The 16,729-nt window shown below is 40.5% G+C and overlaps 1 protein-coding gene across 1 annotated transcript in view; it reads left to right on the top strand.

The window, feature by feature from the left end:
* NEGR1 (neuronal growth regulator 1) overlaps positions 1–13,559 on the top strand; it is a 170,602-nt gene extending 157,043 nt beyond the window's left edge. The window contains exon 10 of the mRNA XM_009320667.1: positions 12,296–13,559. Within this exon, the coding sequence (XP_009318942.1) occupies positions 12,296–12,420 (125 nt within the window). The 3' untranslated portion in view covers positions 12,421–13,559. The remainder of the gene's footprint in view (positions 1–12,295) is intronic.
* The last annotated feature ends 3,170 nt before the right edge of the window (positions 13,560–16,729 follow it).

The raw sequence follows: 16,729 nt of genomic DNA, 5'->3' as shown, positions 1-16,729 counted from the left end.
AGCGCTAGGAGACTTGGGGGAGATGGTTTGGGATTGTCGGTGACTCGGTGCACACTGCTGTTTGTTCTGAACAGCTATGTTCAGGTTCAGTCTGCTTTGACAGACAGCGAGATGTCTGTTCAGTGCCATCAATTACCCGCTCTGCTTTACTCTCTGAACAAGGTGCTTGGCTGATTTCTCCCGTCTCCTTTACTGGCTAAAGGCAGGGATCAGGTGGTGATGTGGTTAAGCACAGGGTTCATCCCAGGACTGGGGCTGGTATCTCCTCTGTCTGTTAAAAGTCGTCTCAGACCTCTGAGGCTGGTACACACCCGCAGTTCTGAAGTTCCTGAAAGATACTTTATTTGTTCCAATATGACTGCACTTCTCATCTGTACAAAGAAATTTGACATAACTTGAATATAAAGGATGATATATAAAACCAAATTTTATCCTATTCCCTCACAGTAATTTTCCTCATAAATACTTCTCAGGATTATGGAATATTCCTTGCAGTAGAAACCGTGTATGTCAGGGCTGTACTACTTTATCCTGTTAAACACTAAGGCACTCTGTGTTCAGTGCCTGCTTCATTTATCCTATTAATGTATTAGCAGGATTCTTTTCCTTTGCATTATTTAATGGAAGGGGTTTTTTTATTTGATATGATCAAGTTTATCTGTGTCTAAATGAAATTCCATTAAAGATATACCATACAACAATGCATAAGGGTTTAAAATTGGTTTTGTTTTTGCCGCTGCAACAAAAGCATGTCTGCACTATCTGAAAGATTAGAGTGAGCCTGCTTTGTCTGAGCACCTCTATTTTTCTGATTTTATGATACCCAGAGACATTTGCTTGAAGAAATAACTTGATAGAGAGCAGCATGTGGGGAATCTATTATTTACACTGATTATCTACAAAACAGGCTTTTGTGTTAGGTCTGCTATTGTTAAGAGTTTCTCCAAATCACCATTGCCCATTTTTCATGTGTTACCTGAATCCATTGTAAATACAGAAATATGGAGTAATAAAAACAGTGAGTGCCTGGCTCCCACTGAAAAGCCCACACCTACAAACACTACTGAGTAGGAACAACAGCAAGACCATATAATTAGAGTGAGCAATAACTACAGGGATTTTTAGGTACCACTGTGTGATAATTGCATGTAAATGGGGACTTTTCTATTGGCAACCATATGCTAAAATTTAAAATGCAAGTTTGGAAACAAATCACACCTAGGTAATAAAGTTTTAACAATACCTTTTCATTGTGAAAACAGTAGCAATATAAAGTGCTTACATTCAAATGTATTCAAATGCAGTAGTTTGGGTTGTATCATGTTTTTTAACAATTCAACGATGTACATATACGGAATGAATAGAAAATGTTAATAGCTTCTGTAGGTCTCTAACTATTATATCACTAATAATTAGATGCTGAACTCCTTCAAAAAGCACACATTGACACCGAGGAACCAGTGATTCCTTTGGCACATGAAGTAAAAACATCCAAAATCAAGGGGTTTGAATTATCAGGATCTTCTGCCTGGGTGTAAGATATTCCACATGCCTCCCTTCTTGAAGAGGATTTTTTTTCTGATATCTCAAACACTCTTCAACTATAACACCCATTTAATTAGAATTAAAAGGTTATCTTACCCTCTCTCAATTAAGTTACCGAAATTTTGCCAATCCATCTGTAACTTCGCATATGATCAAACTACCGTGATTTTTTTAAAGTATAAATTAGCTGGAAAAGTTACTCACCATTTATAAGTCTGAAAAATTAGAGATGTTTGTTCCTCTAAAATAACAAGCCTTTTTTTCCTCATTAAATGTTTTGCTGTGAACAATAACCATCAGATTTAAACCTGGATTTGTATGAGACAAGTCAATGACATTTTGGAAAATAAAACATTAGGTTTTGGAAGCTGACGGGAAGGACGAAAGAGTTTTAGGAAAAAAACTACAATTTTAGGGTTCCATTTGTTAGCACAGCTTTTGAAAGTGGGTTGTTCATCACAGAGAGGCTGCTGAGAGGTGATTGACCCAGGCAGGTCTCAAGACAGTGAAAATGGGGAAAAGCAAACAGGAGACAGCAAAAAACTTAAAGGTAACTCGATTGAACAACCCCTTGGCACCATCACTGCCCATGGAGCGCGACTGCTCCTTGCTTCTGCCCACCAAAGCTCTTCCCAGCCCAGGACCGTATTTCCAAATGCAACTCTGCCAAATTGATGGCTAGATCTTTAACCGCATCCTCTTCAGCCTGAGCATGGGATGCTTTTTGTAGAAAAGAGAGCAATTCTGTTTGCAGGATAACACGCTGCTGGTGAGTCAACCTAAGGGGGTTGGAGGTGCTTCCGTATACATACTATATATATTGACATGCCTGCACTAAGTACTTTTGAGAAGTTCCTGATTTTGGAAATGCATTGTTCCAGAGAGTTATTTGAGAACAGAAATTAAGACACTTAAAAACTTTTTGCACATAGTTAACAACTTCCATCAGTTATGGTCTTGCTTTCTCTATAAGCTTAATGAAATGCAGCTGTTAAGTGTTCACTAAGTAGGTCTAGTTTGAACAACTGCAAAATGTGCTGGCATGCCCCATCACATTATTAAGCAAGCAAAAATCATCTTGCTTAAAATTTACATTAGTGTGTGTATTTTTAGCTGGTTTTAAATTAGTACTTTGCTGTTTACAATATTTAGCATGAGTTATTTGTCGGTGTGTGAGTGGGTGGAACGGGAAGGGCGACTGACTGTTGCAGAGGTCAGGGAGGGAAGCGTGTCTCTTCTGCTTCCTCCTTGGACATCTGTTTCCACAGCCAGGGAACCCAAATTCCCAGGCAAAGATCCCCACAATTAGGAAATTACAATGCTGGGTGGCTGAGCTAGTTATCATGTTTTGATTGCTTGACTCTCTTTTTAGTCCTGTAAATACCATATTTTATATTTTAACTCAGTCAGAATCAGTGTAAAGAACCAGTTTTGAATTAAATACAGAGCATACCACAACTGGGGTCTTTATGACTGAAACAAGAAATGCTTCTTTCTTATTTTCTGTGCATACACAGAGATACACGCAAACACACACAGGGATAATATTTCACTTTAAAACATTGCTGGTGGCATATCTATCTCAAGTATTTAAAATATAAGCTTCAATATTTTAGAGCAACAAATAGTTGGGTTTTGCTTCTGCAGTTATAGAAATAATCTTTTATTCTCTGTATTCCTATGTTAAGACTCAAAAAATGCTACATTATTCATTTAAATTAGAAATAAGAAACAAATCAGCATAAGCCATTAATTTTACAGTTTCTGTAAAAAATTTACAGAATTTTTTACAGAAAAAAAGATTTACAGTTTCTGCATCTCACAGCAGCCTTATGTGAATGCCGATGTATAGGACCTGACAATACCCCTCTCTTATAAATTCCATCGATCGGGGGGGGGGCTCATCTTCCAAATCTTTCTGGCAACACATTTCAGAGAATGACAAAGCCACTCTTTTAAGAACCTCGCAGTTTTTGGCTATACGCTCTACAGCTTTGTCTTAGAATAAGCTGAAGAAGTTGCATAAATCCATCCAGGAAGAGTTAGCTCATGGACAACTTTTGCAATATTTCCTGTCTCCTTTCTCAAGGATTTTGGGATATATTTGTCTCAGTAGTGCTGAGCGACTCCTGGCTAGAAAATATACAAATGCAAAATTCTACCCGAAATTACGCCCATGGGACCCAGAGAATGGCTGCACAGGCATTAACAGAGCACAATTTGGCTGTTGCCTATACTAATGTATTTGATGTAGATGATGCTATATGGAGGTGGTGTCCCGCAGCATGTTCCTCCCTTGTTCCCAGCATAATCCTTGTCCTTATGGTTTCATGAGCAAGGACTGGGGAGACAAATGAGCACCGTGCACAGGCAAGGACATGTCCAGTGGCGTTGAGCTACCTCGTCTAACAGTTTGTCATACTCAGTAAAAATGTTTTTCAGTGCCCCATGAGCCATCACATGAAATATATTTCACTTTTCTGAAAGCCGGCGCTGCATAGCTCTGCACTGATTTCTTCACCTGATTTTCTTCACTGGGATAAGCAAAACATTTTGACCATACCTTATTTATAAAATAATCTCTTGCAAATGTATGACTTTATTTAAAATATAAGCATTTTGCATTTCAAATGCGTTCTGGGGATGTTGGCCTGGGCAGTGCTGTACATTTTTCTCTCATTAAAAGGAACTTCAGTGATTCATACCAGTAACGGAGGAACATCAGGCTGGAGAGGACCTTCTGAGTCACCACATCCAGCTCCCAGCTACCACAGACATGGTCCAAATGCATTTCAACATTACTTAAATTATCAGCATTTTCCAAGTGTTATCATCATGGTCAAAGCTCTGTTTAATCAAAGTCTCCATCTGGCACACACTTCAAAAGGGCCTCCTCGTTCAGATTTATCTATTTAACTTCACTAGTGAATTTTCCATCACTGCAAATTTCCTGTCTCGGGCACTTAGCCTTGAGGATGATTGCATTTGCATAAGACTAAACAAATCGGTGTCTTCGCTGATTCATTTTTATACAAGATTTTAAGGTTTTGTTCTCCCAAGGTCAAGCTTTCTACAATCCTGCCTGGCCTCCGAGGCACAGAGTGAGGTTTCTCGACAAACTTTCCTTTGGTCAAAACACTCATAAGCCTGTTCTAGTGCTCTCCAAGCAGATTACCTCTCCTATCACAAGTCATTGCTTTCTAATTCAGTCTTTTATAGACTGTCGACCCGCTCCTCCAAAGCCATAAATCCTCAACTAACTTCAAGTGTAACAATATTTAGAGATGTTATCTGTAGGACTCAACTGAGCCTTCAGAGTCCCATTATCTTGCAATCTTCTCTTTTAAAAAAACATTTTTGACAGCCCAGTCTTTTTCATCTTTTTTTTCTTACTGCTTTGACCTTGAGTTAGTTTATTCCTTCCTTCTCTGTATATTTTAAATGTTGCACAAAAAACTATTTATTAAGGCTTTCCTATAATAAATCATTAACCTGAATATAGTTAAATTAAATGTGTATTAATGCCCATATACAAGAAGGGCCGGAAGGAGGATCTGGGGAACTACAGGCCTGTCAGTCTGACCTTGGTGCTGGGGAAGGTTATGGAGCAGATAATCTTGAATGCCACCACACGGCACGTACAGGACAACCAGGTGATCAGGCCCAGTCAGCATGGCCTTATGAAAGGCAAGTCTTGTTTGACTAACCTGATCTCCTTCTATGACCAGGTGACCCGCCTAGTGGACAAGGGAAACGCTGTGGATGTGGTCTACCTGGACTTCAGTAAGGCCTTTGACACCGTCTCCCACAGCATTCTCCTGGAGAAGCTGGCGGCTCACGGCTTAGACAGGTGTACTCTGCGCTGGGTCAAAAACTGGCTGGATGGCCGGGCCCAGAGAGTTGTGGTAAATGGAGTTCAATCCAGTTGGCGGCCGGTCACGAGCGGTGTTCCCCAGGGCTCAGTATTGGGGCCAGTTCTGTTTAATATCTTTATCAATGATCTGGATGAGGGGATCGAGTGCACCCTCAGTAAGTTTGCAGACGACACCAAGTTGGGCGGCAGTGTTGATCTGCTCGAGGGTAGGAAGGCTCTGCAGAGGGACCTGGACAGGCTGGATCGATGGGCCCAGGCCAACTGTATGAGCTTCAACAAGGCCAAGTGCCGGGTCCTGCACTTTGGCCACAACAACCCCATGCAGCGCTACAGGCTTGGGGAAGAGTGGCTGGAAAGCTGCCTGGCGGAAAAGGACCTGGGGGTGTTGGTCGACAGCCGGCTGAACATGAGCCGACAGTGTGCCCAGGCGGCCAAGAAGGCCAACGGCATCCTGGCCTGTATCAGAAATAGTGTGGCCAGCAGGAGCAGGGAAGTGATAGTGCCCCTGTACTCAGCACTGGTGCGGCCGCACCTCGAATACTGTGTTCAGTTTTGGGCCCCTCACTACAAGAAGGACATTGAGGTGCTGGAGCGTGTCCAGAGAAGGGCAACGAGGCTGGTGAGGGGTCTGGAGAACAAGTCTTATGAGGAGCGGCTGAGGGAACTGGGGTTGTTTAGCCTGGAGAAAAGGAGGCTGAGGGGAGACCTCATTGCTCTCTACAACTACCTGAAAGGAGGCTGTAGTGAGGTGGGTGTCGGTCCCTTCTCCCAAGTAGCAAGCAATAGGACAAGAGGAAATGGCCTCAAGTTGTGCCGGGGGAGGTTTAGATTGGATATTCGGAAAAACTTCTTCACCGAAAGGGTTGTCAAGCATTGGAACAGGCTGCCCAGGGAAGGGGCTGAGTCACCATCCCTGGAGGTATTTAAAAGGCATATAGATGTGGTGTTTAGGTACACGGTTTAGTGGTGGACTTGGCAGTGCTAGGTTAATGGTTGGACCTGATTATCTTAAAGGTCTTTTCCAACTTAAATGATTCTATGATTCTGTGATTCTATGATTAACGTCTCTCTGCATAATCCATTTAACAGAATTAGTCTTGCTTATTCAGACAACTTAAAGAGGTCCATGCTTTTGTCTACAAGGTATCAGCATTAAAGCTTATAATTATTTCTGGTTAATGCAGTCCTTGGTGTTAGGAAATGTTGGTTTGCACATTTCATCATAGTACTTTTCCTAATCTCTTGTATTAATTAGAGATAGTGATATAATATTACTTTGTTCTTTTCTATTCACCACCAGGAGAGATGTCTGAATATAATCCTATCTGTGCTAAGAGTGTGCTTAAATATTTTCACAACTGCTAACTGTTATAAAACATTAGGATTATGTAGAATAATCACTAAATTAGAAAAAAGGAGAGCTTGATAAGAGCACGTGGACTTCAGAGGCATGCACATAGGGCCCTGGGCCAGTGGTCATGCTTCGACAGTAGTGGAGGACACGGCAAGTGCTGACCTTAGCAGGGGTTTCTCCTTCAGCAGGGCTGTGACACCATGTAAATGACTCCCAGGAAAGATGCTAGATGCGGTCTTGTCAAAAGTGAGAAATGGACCCGCTTTTATTGATAACTAATAACACAGGGAGTTACAAAGCAAAGGGGGAAACGGGAGCAGAAACTTTCTCCACGTCTCTGTCCCTGCTGCAACAAAAGCAACAGCTTGCACAGATCTACCAATAAAATTAATGTATTAAGGGAGATTAGACGAGACGAGCCTCATAATGCTTATGGGGACACGGTGCAATATGTGCACACAAAATCCTTTTCTGTAACCTACTGCTGTATGTCAATATTGAGGGCTACTCTCAGCAGACAGGTGATTACTGCAAATCCCAAGGAGCATGTGGCTCCCCACATGGGGGAAGAACTATCTTCTGGGAGATGGCATGCACAGGGACCTGCTAAACCTCACCAGGTCCCTTCACAGCTCTTCAGCGACGCTGCCGTGTGCACGGCTCAACTTGACACCCTGCCCCTGCCTCACCAGACCAGGTGCAGAGCTTCACTTCTCCATTAGCAAGAAAGTAGATTACTATCCCTCAGTGACTGAAACTGATATATTTTAAAGTTATTGCACCTTCTAAATCCTAGGTCATTTTATATTTCAAACATCAGACTTTTCATCAAGCTCATTTTAATCTTCTTCTAGATGGAAATTCACTGTCTTTTAAGGTACCACTACCACAGTTCTGAACTGAATTTACACCGCCAGATCAGCACAAGGGGAGCCAAACAATTTGACCTTGGTTTCTATTTCAGATAATTACCAAGACACTGTTCTGGACAAGAATCTTTAGCCAGATAAATACCTCTCTGCAGGCCAACCACTGTTCTCCTTCCCCCTCTGTGCACCAAAAGCTTCAAATGCTGTAAAATCAGTTATAAACAGAGTGCTGCATTATAATGCTGCTGATCGGTATTATGGAAATGCCCAGGATAGCTGCAGATGTAATCAGGGAGTCAAATAATTCATGCTTTTATTTAATACCTAATCATACATACCTCCACCATTATCTTGCTCTACAAATATTAAGACTACAAGTGTGTATGTCTGTATAAAACAATGACATTCAAAGCTAAGATCTTAGTGGGGAAAAAAAAACAGCTGTGAGTTTTAAGTTATTTTCAAACATGTAAACCTTTTCATTCATTCCTAAACTAAGGTTTTTAGTCTGACATAGTGAACCTTCAAAAAAACCCTATGAAAATTAACCAGTCCAAGTACAAAATGACCTTGCCTAGCATTACACAGCAATGATAATGAAAGCAAAGGACTACTTAGTACTTATAAAAAATAATTATTCATTCTGGATTAATGACTAAGCAGATCATACTAAGGATGTTTAAATTTTAAAAATGAGTTTGTTTACTTTTTAAAGTTTGTAAAACACCACAAAATATCTACAGAATTTTATTAATATTTGCGAACAAGGTTTTCTTTTGCCAGCAAAGCAATCGGGTAGCCACAGGGAAAGTTAATCAAAATACTGAGGTGAAAAAGAAAAATTAATAAGCAAAAGCTTATTAATTTTTAAGAATTTTTAAGAGCCAAGCATGACATTTTAAACTGTATGCCATCCAGTAGACTTACCGTGACATTGTAATTAATGCAACCCATTTGCCACTAACAGTGAGAGAGGGACATCTGCTTATAAATTCACCTTGGAGACTAGAAACACTTGGAGATTTCCAGAAGTCAAATTAAAGTTAAGAGGCATAATGATCCGGCAAGACTTTCCCAATCAATAAGTCACTATCCATCATACCAGGTGTTCCCCAGCTGAAAGCACAGGCAGCACCCTGCCCATTTCTGCCAGCCGCGCTGCCCAAAGGGTGCTCTAATTCGGGCTGCTAATTGTAAAAGGAGACTATTAAAGCAAGTCAAAGAGCAGCCAGGCTTTTTCCACTGACAGATGAATTAAAGGGTTGAAGAAGCGCACCACGATGCACATGCTGAACTGCTGGTCCTGTGCAGGCATATCGCAAATGTCTTCCAGCTACCGGTCCCAGTTTGAATTAAAAGAGCATGGCTTTTTAAACCTGCAGTATACAGTTCCAAAAAAGCCCTTTAAAGTCAGATTCTGATCAGTTTGCCTGTTGACACGCCATGGATTTTGGGGACATTTCCACAATGACAGCAATGTGTTTGTTCGGGGGGACTCTTGTGGCCACGTGGACACAGATGTGAATAGCTCTGGGTTTATTTTGGTTTTCTATAGCAAATGTCACTGCAGGTCTCAGTAAGTGAAACTATATCCAGCAGGTACTAATCAGCAGACCCTAATGCCAGCAGGCTCGCACCGGTTTGCCCTCTTGAAAGGAATCTGAGGAAATGGAACAGGCATTACATGAGCTGGGGAATAATTTTAAATTTTGGCTCAAGCTCTTTCAGAGCATCAGTACCAGTGAACCTGAAAGCCACGCAGCACAGCTGGATTTCATTTTTTATTGTAATGCCAAAAACAGGTTTAAAGAAACTCAGAGAGCTTATTAAATGACTTTTGGAACCGAAATCTTCTTTGTCAGCTCCTCAGCGGGGTGAGGTGTGGGACAGGGTGGGGTTGAACAGGGCTAATACATTGCCTATGGATCAGCAAAACCAGCCCCTGCACTCGTTTGGCATCCCTGTACCACGTGAACTCAGCCCTCAGGGAAGTTTATTCAAACCCAGCAGAGCCCAGCCACTTAAACTGGTCCAGATTTGCTTCTCCTTCAGGTTTCTTTCACATCAAATTCTTCTGGTTAGCCAGCTTTGGGAACCATAACTCTTTTCTATTATCTACCCAAGTCTATGTATTTTTTCCCCATTAATTCACCTAGTACCTTTGTGCTGAAACAATCCAGATATGATTTAATAAGCTTTAGAAAGATAGTACTGGTTCATATGCAGAAAATCAGATTTACATAATTTTTCACTCGCTTTTATAGCCACCGTAGTTCAAATTATCTTTACGTTGGGGAAACCCTTTTAATATGATAAAATGAAATACCACCTACGCTATGCTTCAGCTTGCTAGCCTGGTTTTTGTAATAAATTAAATGTTGATTTGTCTTACTGACTTATCACAGAAAGTTCCTTCTTAATGAGAAGAGAAGAAAGCACCCTGTCCTGCAGTTAGTCATGGTTATAATTCACTAAACTAAGCTTCAAAATCAAGTTTCATCTTGTAAATTTTTTTATTATCTGAACTTTTCTTCAGGGGGGGAAGGAATGATTTTTGGTTCTATCACACACTCTGTGCCTAATAAAATGTCATATGTTGAGAATGGACCCAGTAGAACATAGCTCAGATTTCTCTATAGAAAGCAAAGGGTTGTTTATGTTTCAGTGTTCAGACTGAACAAGACTTGAAATTCAGGAGACTGCATCCTGCAAAAGCAAACCTCCTCCCTGCACACGCCACCAAGCGAGGTCCTGCTCTCCTCCCTGGGCTCCATCCTGCCCACACTGTGCAAGCCTCCCGGACACCCTGGCAGCATGGCTCACGTCTGCCATCAGGGATGCTTTGTTTCTCCTCTTCTCCTCTGCCCAAAAGAGAAGCACGTGAGGATTTGGTGAAGTTTGCTTACTCTGAAACACTGCGTCCGCTGTATCCTGGTGTCTCCCCGCCAGAGGTGGAGTTGGCACTGGCGAGGGGCAGCGGTGCTGTCAGAGGTGGCTCGCTGCTGGACAAGGTGGTGGGTCAAGCTTTGGCTTGGCCCCAGGGAAACTGTCTTCTGCACTGTTGGTACCTGTTCCATGTAGCCATCTCCCATGTATCTGCACAGTAGAGCTGTTGGCTGAAGTCTTCTCTTCAGACCATCTCTTGGTGTTCTTGGTCCAGATAGCCCAGTGCCTTGAGGACACCTTGGGACAGCAATGTAACAGCGGGGTGAAAGGAGAGATCCTGCAGAAGAGGCAGGATCCTCCATGTGGTATCCAATCCCCCCACTAACCCTGGGCTCCGAGGCGACCTCTCCTCTTTGTTCACACATAGCTCACATGTTTTTCAAAGTAACCACATTAGTGGTTTCTCCCTTTTGCAGCCAAGCCTTTGGGTTGAGCATCCCCAGCTCTTTCAAGATGGGTCATCAGGAATGAGCTTGGAAATTTCTGTCCCCCTCCTGCCTTTCCGACACCTCTCTCCTCTGCAAGGAAAAGGCCTTGAGCACCAGGACATGGGCACCAAGCTGGCTCAGTCTTGCTCAGCATCCGCCATGTTTCTGGGATCTCCATCCATGTTTCTGGCAGACATTGGGTCAGTCTAGTAACGGCAACTTGTATCTAAATAAGCAAATTCTGCAACTTGTAAAATAAAGAACCATTGACATAAGCGATGCCTGCTTGTAAAAATGGCACTCAATACAAGACTTGCACAGATATTATGTTTTAGAATAATCTATATTATATTCATACAGTCTGGAAAGCAAAACCTTTGATACCAGTGTTCAACCAAAGAGCACAGGATTCTGTGTACGTCTATAAGAGGCCGGGGTTTCATGCATTGTATAAAAGAAAAATATTACATTTGAGAGAAATTTTGTACAGAAATCTGCTGGCCAAAGTGAGCCTACAGTGTTTATTCAACAGCCAAACATCCCAATAGCATCGTCCTGATAGCTTCAGCTCGGTGCAGGGTGAGATAACAGGTCCTTTTCCTTCCTCCTGCCTGTGGCTTTTCAAGAACAAAATCATCGGTTTCTGCCTGGGTCCGTTCCCACACCGCAGGCCGGATAGCCAGCAGATGCTTGCAACTGCTGCAAATGATTGTCTCCTCACTTGTTTCTCAACACTGTTTTCTTATATTTTAACTCTTTTTTGCATGCACTTACTGTAATATTTACTTAGGAATTTGAGAAAGGCTTTGTATTAAAGCAAGTAAATACAATTTCTTCAAAGATACTGAAAATAAATATTAATCTCTTTGGCTAAGCAAAATTGTCAAACTTTGGCTTCTAAAGTCAGGCAGAAAATGAGTTGTTTTCCAACAGAGCTAAATATATTCACCTCTCATTGATTTCAGTGGAGATCTTAATGCTCAGTAACTTAAAAACAGATAAATTATTCAGATGTTTAAACATGAAGAGCTCATCTGATGTTAAGTACTCACGTTTTTAAATGCTTGCCTTAATAATGATTTATCCTCTTTAAAACAAAAAGTAATATTCACCGAGCAGTGTAGCAGGAGGGCTTGGCTACCTTTGCAGCATTTTCTTCGGTTTTCAGAAGAATGCTTTTGCTGCCCTAATAGTTATCTTAGAAGAATTAATGAAAACAAAGAATGTGGGGGTCTAAGTGTGGAAATTTTCACTTAACCCCTTTTTCTTCTCTTTGCAGCTCCCAGTACAGCCCAGTATGGGATCACCGGTGATGCCGAAGTCCTCTTCTCCTGCTGGTACCTTGTGTTGACACTGTCCTCCCTCACCAGCATATTCTACCTGAAGAACATCATTCTGCACTAAGTGTAAAGACCCATAAAAGGCTTTTAAGGATTCTCTGAAAGTGCTGATGACTGGATCCAATCTGGTAGAGTTTGTTAAAAGCAGCGTGGGATATAATCAGCCGTGCTTACATGGGGATGATCGCCTTCTGTAGAATTGCTCATTATGTAAATACTTTAATTCTACTCCTTTTTTTTGATTAGCTGCATTACCTTGTGAAGCAGTACACATTGTCCTTTTTTAAGACGTGAAAGCTCTGAAATTACTTTTAGAGGATATTAATTGTGATTTCATGTTTGTAATCTACAAGTTTTCAAAAGCATTCAGTCATGGTCTGCTGAGTTGCAGACTGTAGTTTACAAAAAAAAATATTGCAGTAAAAATGTGCTTCTTTAAGGCTGCAATACAAATATTCAGTTCCCTTCTTAAATAGCATTCTATCCACATTTACACAGAAACATTTTCTTTTTTGATAAAAAAAAAATTAAATAATATTGCCTTCAAAATATTTCTTCAAAATATTACACATATCTAGATTTTCTTCTAGCATGATATTCAGGTTTCAAGAATGAGCCTTGTATTATAACTGCATTGTGCAGTACTGCTTTCTGTTTTCTTTCCTTTTTCCTGCAAATTCAGCATGGGTGTGCCTTCATAAAACACTACTTTCCTCTTCCTCTCCAACAAAGGTAGAATGTGTTTTGGGAAATGCTAAAGCATCCTTTTGAGCATAATAAATCTCCAGCTGAGGACAAAGGTGCTATTGGCTAAAAGGAAAACCTCCTCTCCCATCTCCAGGGGGTCATCGAACTGCTTCAGACTTAACGTTTTTAGGCAATCAGTCAAGGATAGCACCAACTCCTTTTTATGTTTTCCATCTACCACCACTAACCAGTAGGCGATCTCTGTAAAAACTAGTTTTCCCATTACAAAACAGAACGCAAATTATTTTGAGACATCTTTTGAATGTAGGAACGTTTCCCTTAGTCATTCTAAATCAAGATTCCTAAATGGCTGTAAATGTGAGAAGCTGAATAGTCCCTTTTGTATTACTGGCAAAAACTATGTGAATTGGTATTTTTCTTGCACTTAATTTTGTACTGGTTTGGCTAATTTAGCAATGATAAAGGATGCTTTTAAATATTAGATATCTGAAAATACATGAAGTATCAAGCAGAATTTTATATATATACATATATATATAAAAAATACATATATATATTAAAATGAGGTTGCTCCAATAACTGTACTGAAGTGCATGTTGCCGTCCATGATAGAAACATCTTTACAGACAGGACTTCATTACCGATGTACTAATATCTTACCACAGCAGTTAAGTCTTCATACACGATTTCCTAGTACTGCAGTCTATCAAGATAACACTCTCATTTCACTCAGTGAAGGATCAAGTTTCAATATAGCACATAATGCTACTAACTTTTTTTTGAAACAGCCCCAGACAGCATTAATACAAAACGTTGCTCACAGTTTACAGCTGAATTTAAAAATGCCATCTGTGTAAATTGCTGGGACATGACTATGGCCAGCAGCCCTTGAATGCAAGATCTCCTGGTGACCCCAATAGATCTTGACTTGCTTACAAAACAACTATTGATGACAAGAATAATAAAATCATTATCGACGTTATTATTCCCCTGTTTTGTATATGAACTCCAGTAGGCAACACAGTTATTATACTACATTTTTTTCTCCCAACAATAGGTTTTTGTAGCTAGCAATACCAGATGAGCACTGTGCATACTCAGCAGTTCCAAATTCAGTTTACAGATACCCTACATTTTGAAAAGGCAGACTCTGAGTTTCGCTAGTCTCAATACATACTATCCCATGCTAATGTGTAGACAGAATATGCAGTGAATCTGTTGTAGTTAGTGATAAAGGATATAAACAGAAATATGTTGACTCCAAAATATGGCAATAAAATGTCCCGGGTCACTCTGCATATGTTCAGTGACAGACCATAGTATTCCTACCGTATTATTTACAGCCGTGTGCTAAGCAGTTACTATTTTCAGAAATGTGGCATTTTTTAAAACCTTGAATAACATGACAAAATTCATTCTTTAAGGAAATAGTATAAAACCAATCCAAACTATATTATATACAGTCCTGATATTCTGATCTCTCTTGTATTGCAGCTTTAAAGTGCTATATTTTAGAACCCACTCACTAGAAACAGTGGTGCTGCAGAAAGTATCATGTCAGTACAGTTTTATGAAGAAAGAAAAAAGGATGCGCATAACCTAACTCATACGCCTCGTCTCACATAAAATTGAGAGATGTTTCTATACTGTGGCTGGATCAATTTATATATTTCAATGATATATTTCATTTCAGTGATTCCTGATATCTGGATCCTGATATTTCCAGCAACAGAATAGAATAAACAGCAGCTTTATTAAATAAATAAAAAAAAAATTAAGTATTGACTGCTTGCATTCGTACCAGGTAGAGCCACTGGATAACGTGGATAAGATATTCAGTCCCATCTCTGAATTTTCACTTAAATTTGGAGGGGACATAATTACGTCAAGTCAAAAAAGAAAAAAAAAAACCACAAACATTTCTAGGTGCCAATGGCATTTCCTTAGATGAAATAGGTATTTAATATCAGTCAGACCTGCGTGTTCAGCAGTGGACGTGTGTGTGTGTGTGTGTGTGCGTGCGTGCAAAGCGCAGTGCGAGGCGTGCCGGGACTGCGCACACGCTGCCGTGTGCCCTCGGTGTCTGTAGGGTTAGTCTCCTGAAGGTTGCTTATGAGACTCTGCCCACTCAGCCCTCCAGTCCTACAAAGAGATATAGCCGTGCTTAACTTTATGCACCGATTAATTCAACAGACATAGTACATGGAGTCAAACGACCTTAATTTTTGCAGGATTGGAGCTGTAGGCGGTGTTGATCAAATAAAGAAACTTGGTTCTTGGTGAATCTGTTCCATGCGGTAAACTGGTAATTGTACAGATTGGGACTTATTGGGGCATTCTTCCAAAACGGACGGTGCAGAGTGCTGCAAATTGAACACAACATTTTACAAAATCTACCCACCCTTTAATTTGTGGGGTGTATTTGCTTTAGGCAACTGTTTGAAGGTATGTTCTATGCTTCTTCAAAGGATTAACCCATACTGTTCATATCTGTCGGGCAAATATTATTATATTTATTCCCACCTTTCAAACGTGAAAAATAAATGGCTTAGCTCCAAGCAGTATAACTGAATATTTATATCAAGATTGTTGTCCACATTGGAAACCCCAAAGTCTGTAACACCGTAAGTTCCTACTTGTGCAATAACTCAGGTCTGCAATTACCATTGCATTGGTGACATACATAGAAGCAATGATGCTCTAATTATACAGTTGCTGATCGTGATATTATACTAATACTGAATTAAAGGATGTCTCACAACTTCTTGAACAAATGCAGTTTCTCAAGGGTTTATAACTTGGCAGGAAATGTATCCTTCATAGCTAGACAGCTTTTTTTAAACTTTTCAAGATATATACTTTTTTTAGAAACTATGCTGTTTTTAAGATATGGGAGTGTGTTAAAAACCGTCACCATTAAAAGCAGCAAAAAAGCTGCTTTTTTGCACATTTTCAGAGCTAGCATTCTAGACGAACAATGGTAAATGTTATGCCTACCAAAATCTCTGCTCAGTCCACATAACTGTGTTATAAAGAATGTGTATACCAAAATATGTACTTTCATGGATAAACAATATGCCTTAAAGACTAAATGTGCATTTACTTCTAAGACTGGATCAGACTTGTGCCCAGTCTGGAGGTAAATAATCCATATTTCATAGCCTGCCATGGAAAGTTTTGTTTCTTTGGAGAAAAAAGAAAAAAAAAAAAGCATTTCTTTTAAAAGAATCTTAAATAATTTTAAAATTCTTGCATAAACTGACATATGTGAGGAAGTTTAGGAAAAGGATAAATTTTAGCCTGACACTTTAGCACTGGCAATGCGTTGCCTCACTTGTGGGGTTTGCTGTGGGGGCTGGCAGTGCCGCGGCGCTGCCAAAGGCTCATCACATCCCCTTCCATGTCCCTTTGTATGCTTAACTCCCTCAGGTGGCCCTGAGCCAGGGCAGAGCGAGGTGCCTGGGTGCCCCCTCCTCCCGCAGCACTGTGGGAAGAGGGGCCACACACCCACACCCCGCCGGCCAGGCTACAGCTTGCAACACAAAATTCTTTAAAACAAGAAAATAGTGGGGAAAAAAAACTTAAAAAACAGGAACTAAAAATTCTCCATTCAGCCTTAATATTGAGAGTAGATAAATAAATATTGACATCAAAGGGAGGAATTT

Source organism: Pygoscelis adeliae, unplaced genomic scaffold (assembly GCF_000699105.1).
Source record: "Pygoscelis adeliae isolate BGI_AS28 unplaced genomic scaffold, ASM69910v1 Scaffold402, whole genome shotgun sequence".
Classification (NCBI taxonomy): Eukaryota; Metazoa; Chordata; class Aves; order Sphenisciformes; family Spheniscidae; genus Pygoscelis; species Pygoscelis adeliae.
This window is presented reverse-complemented; position numbering and strand designations above follow the sequence as displayed.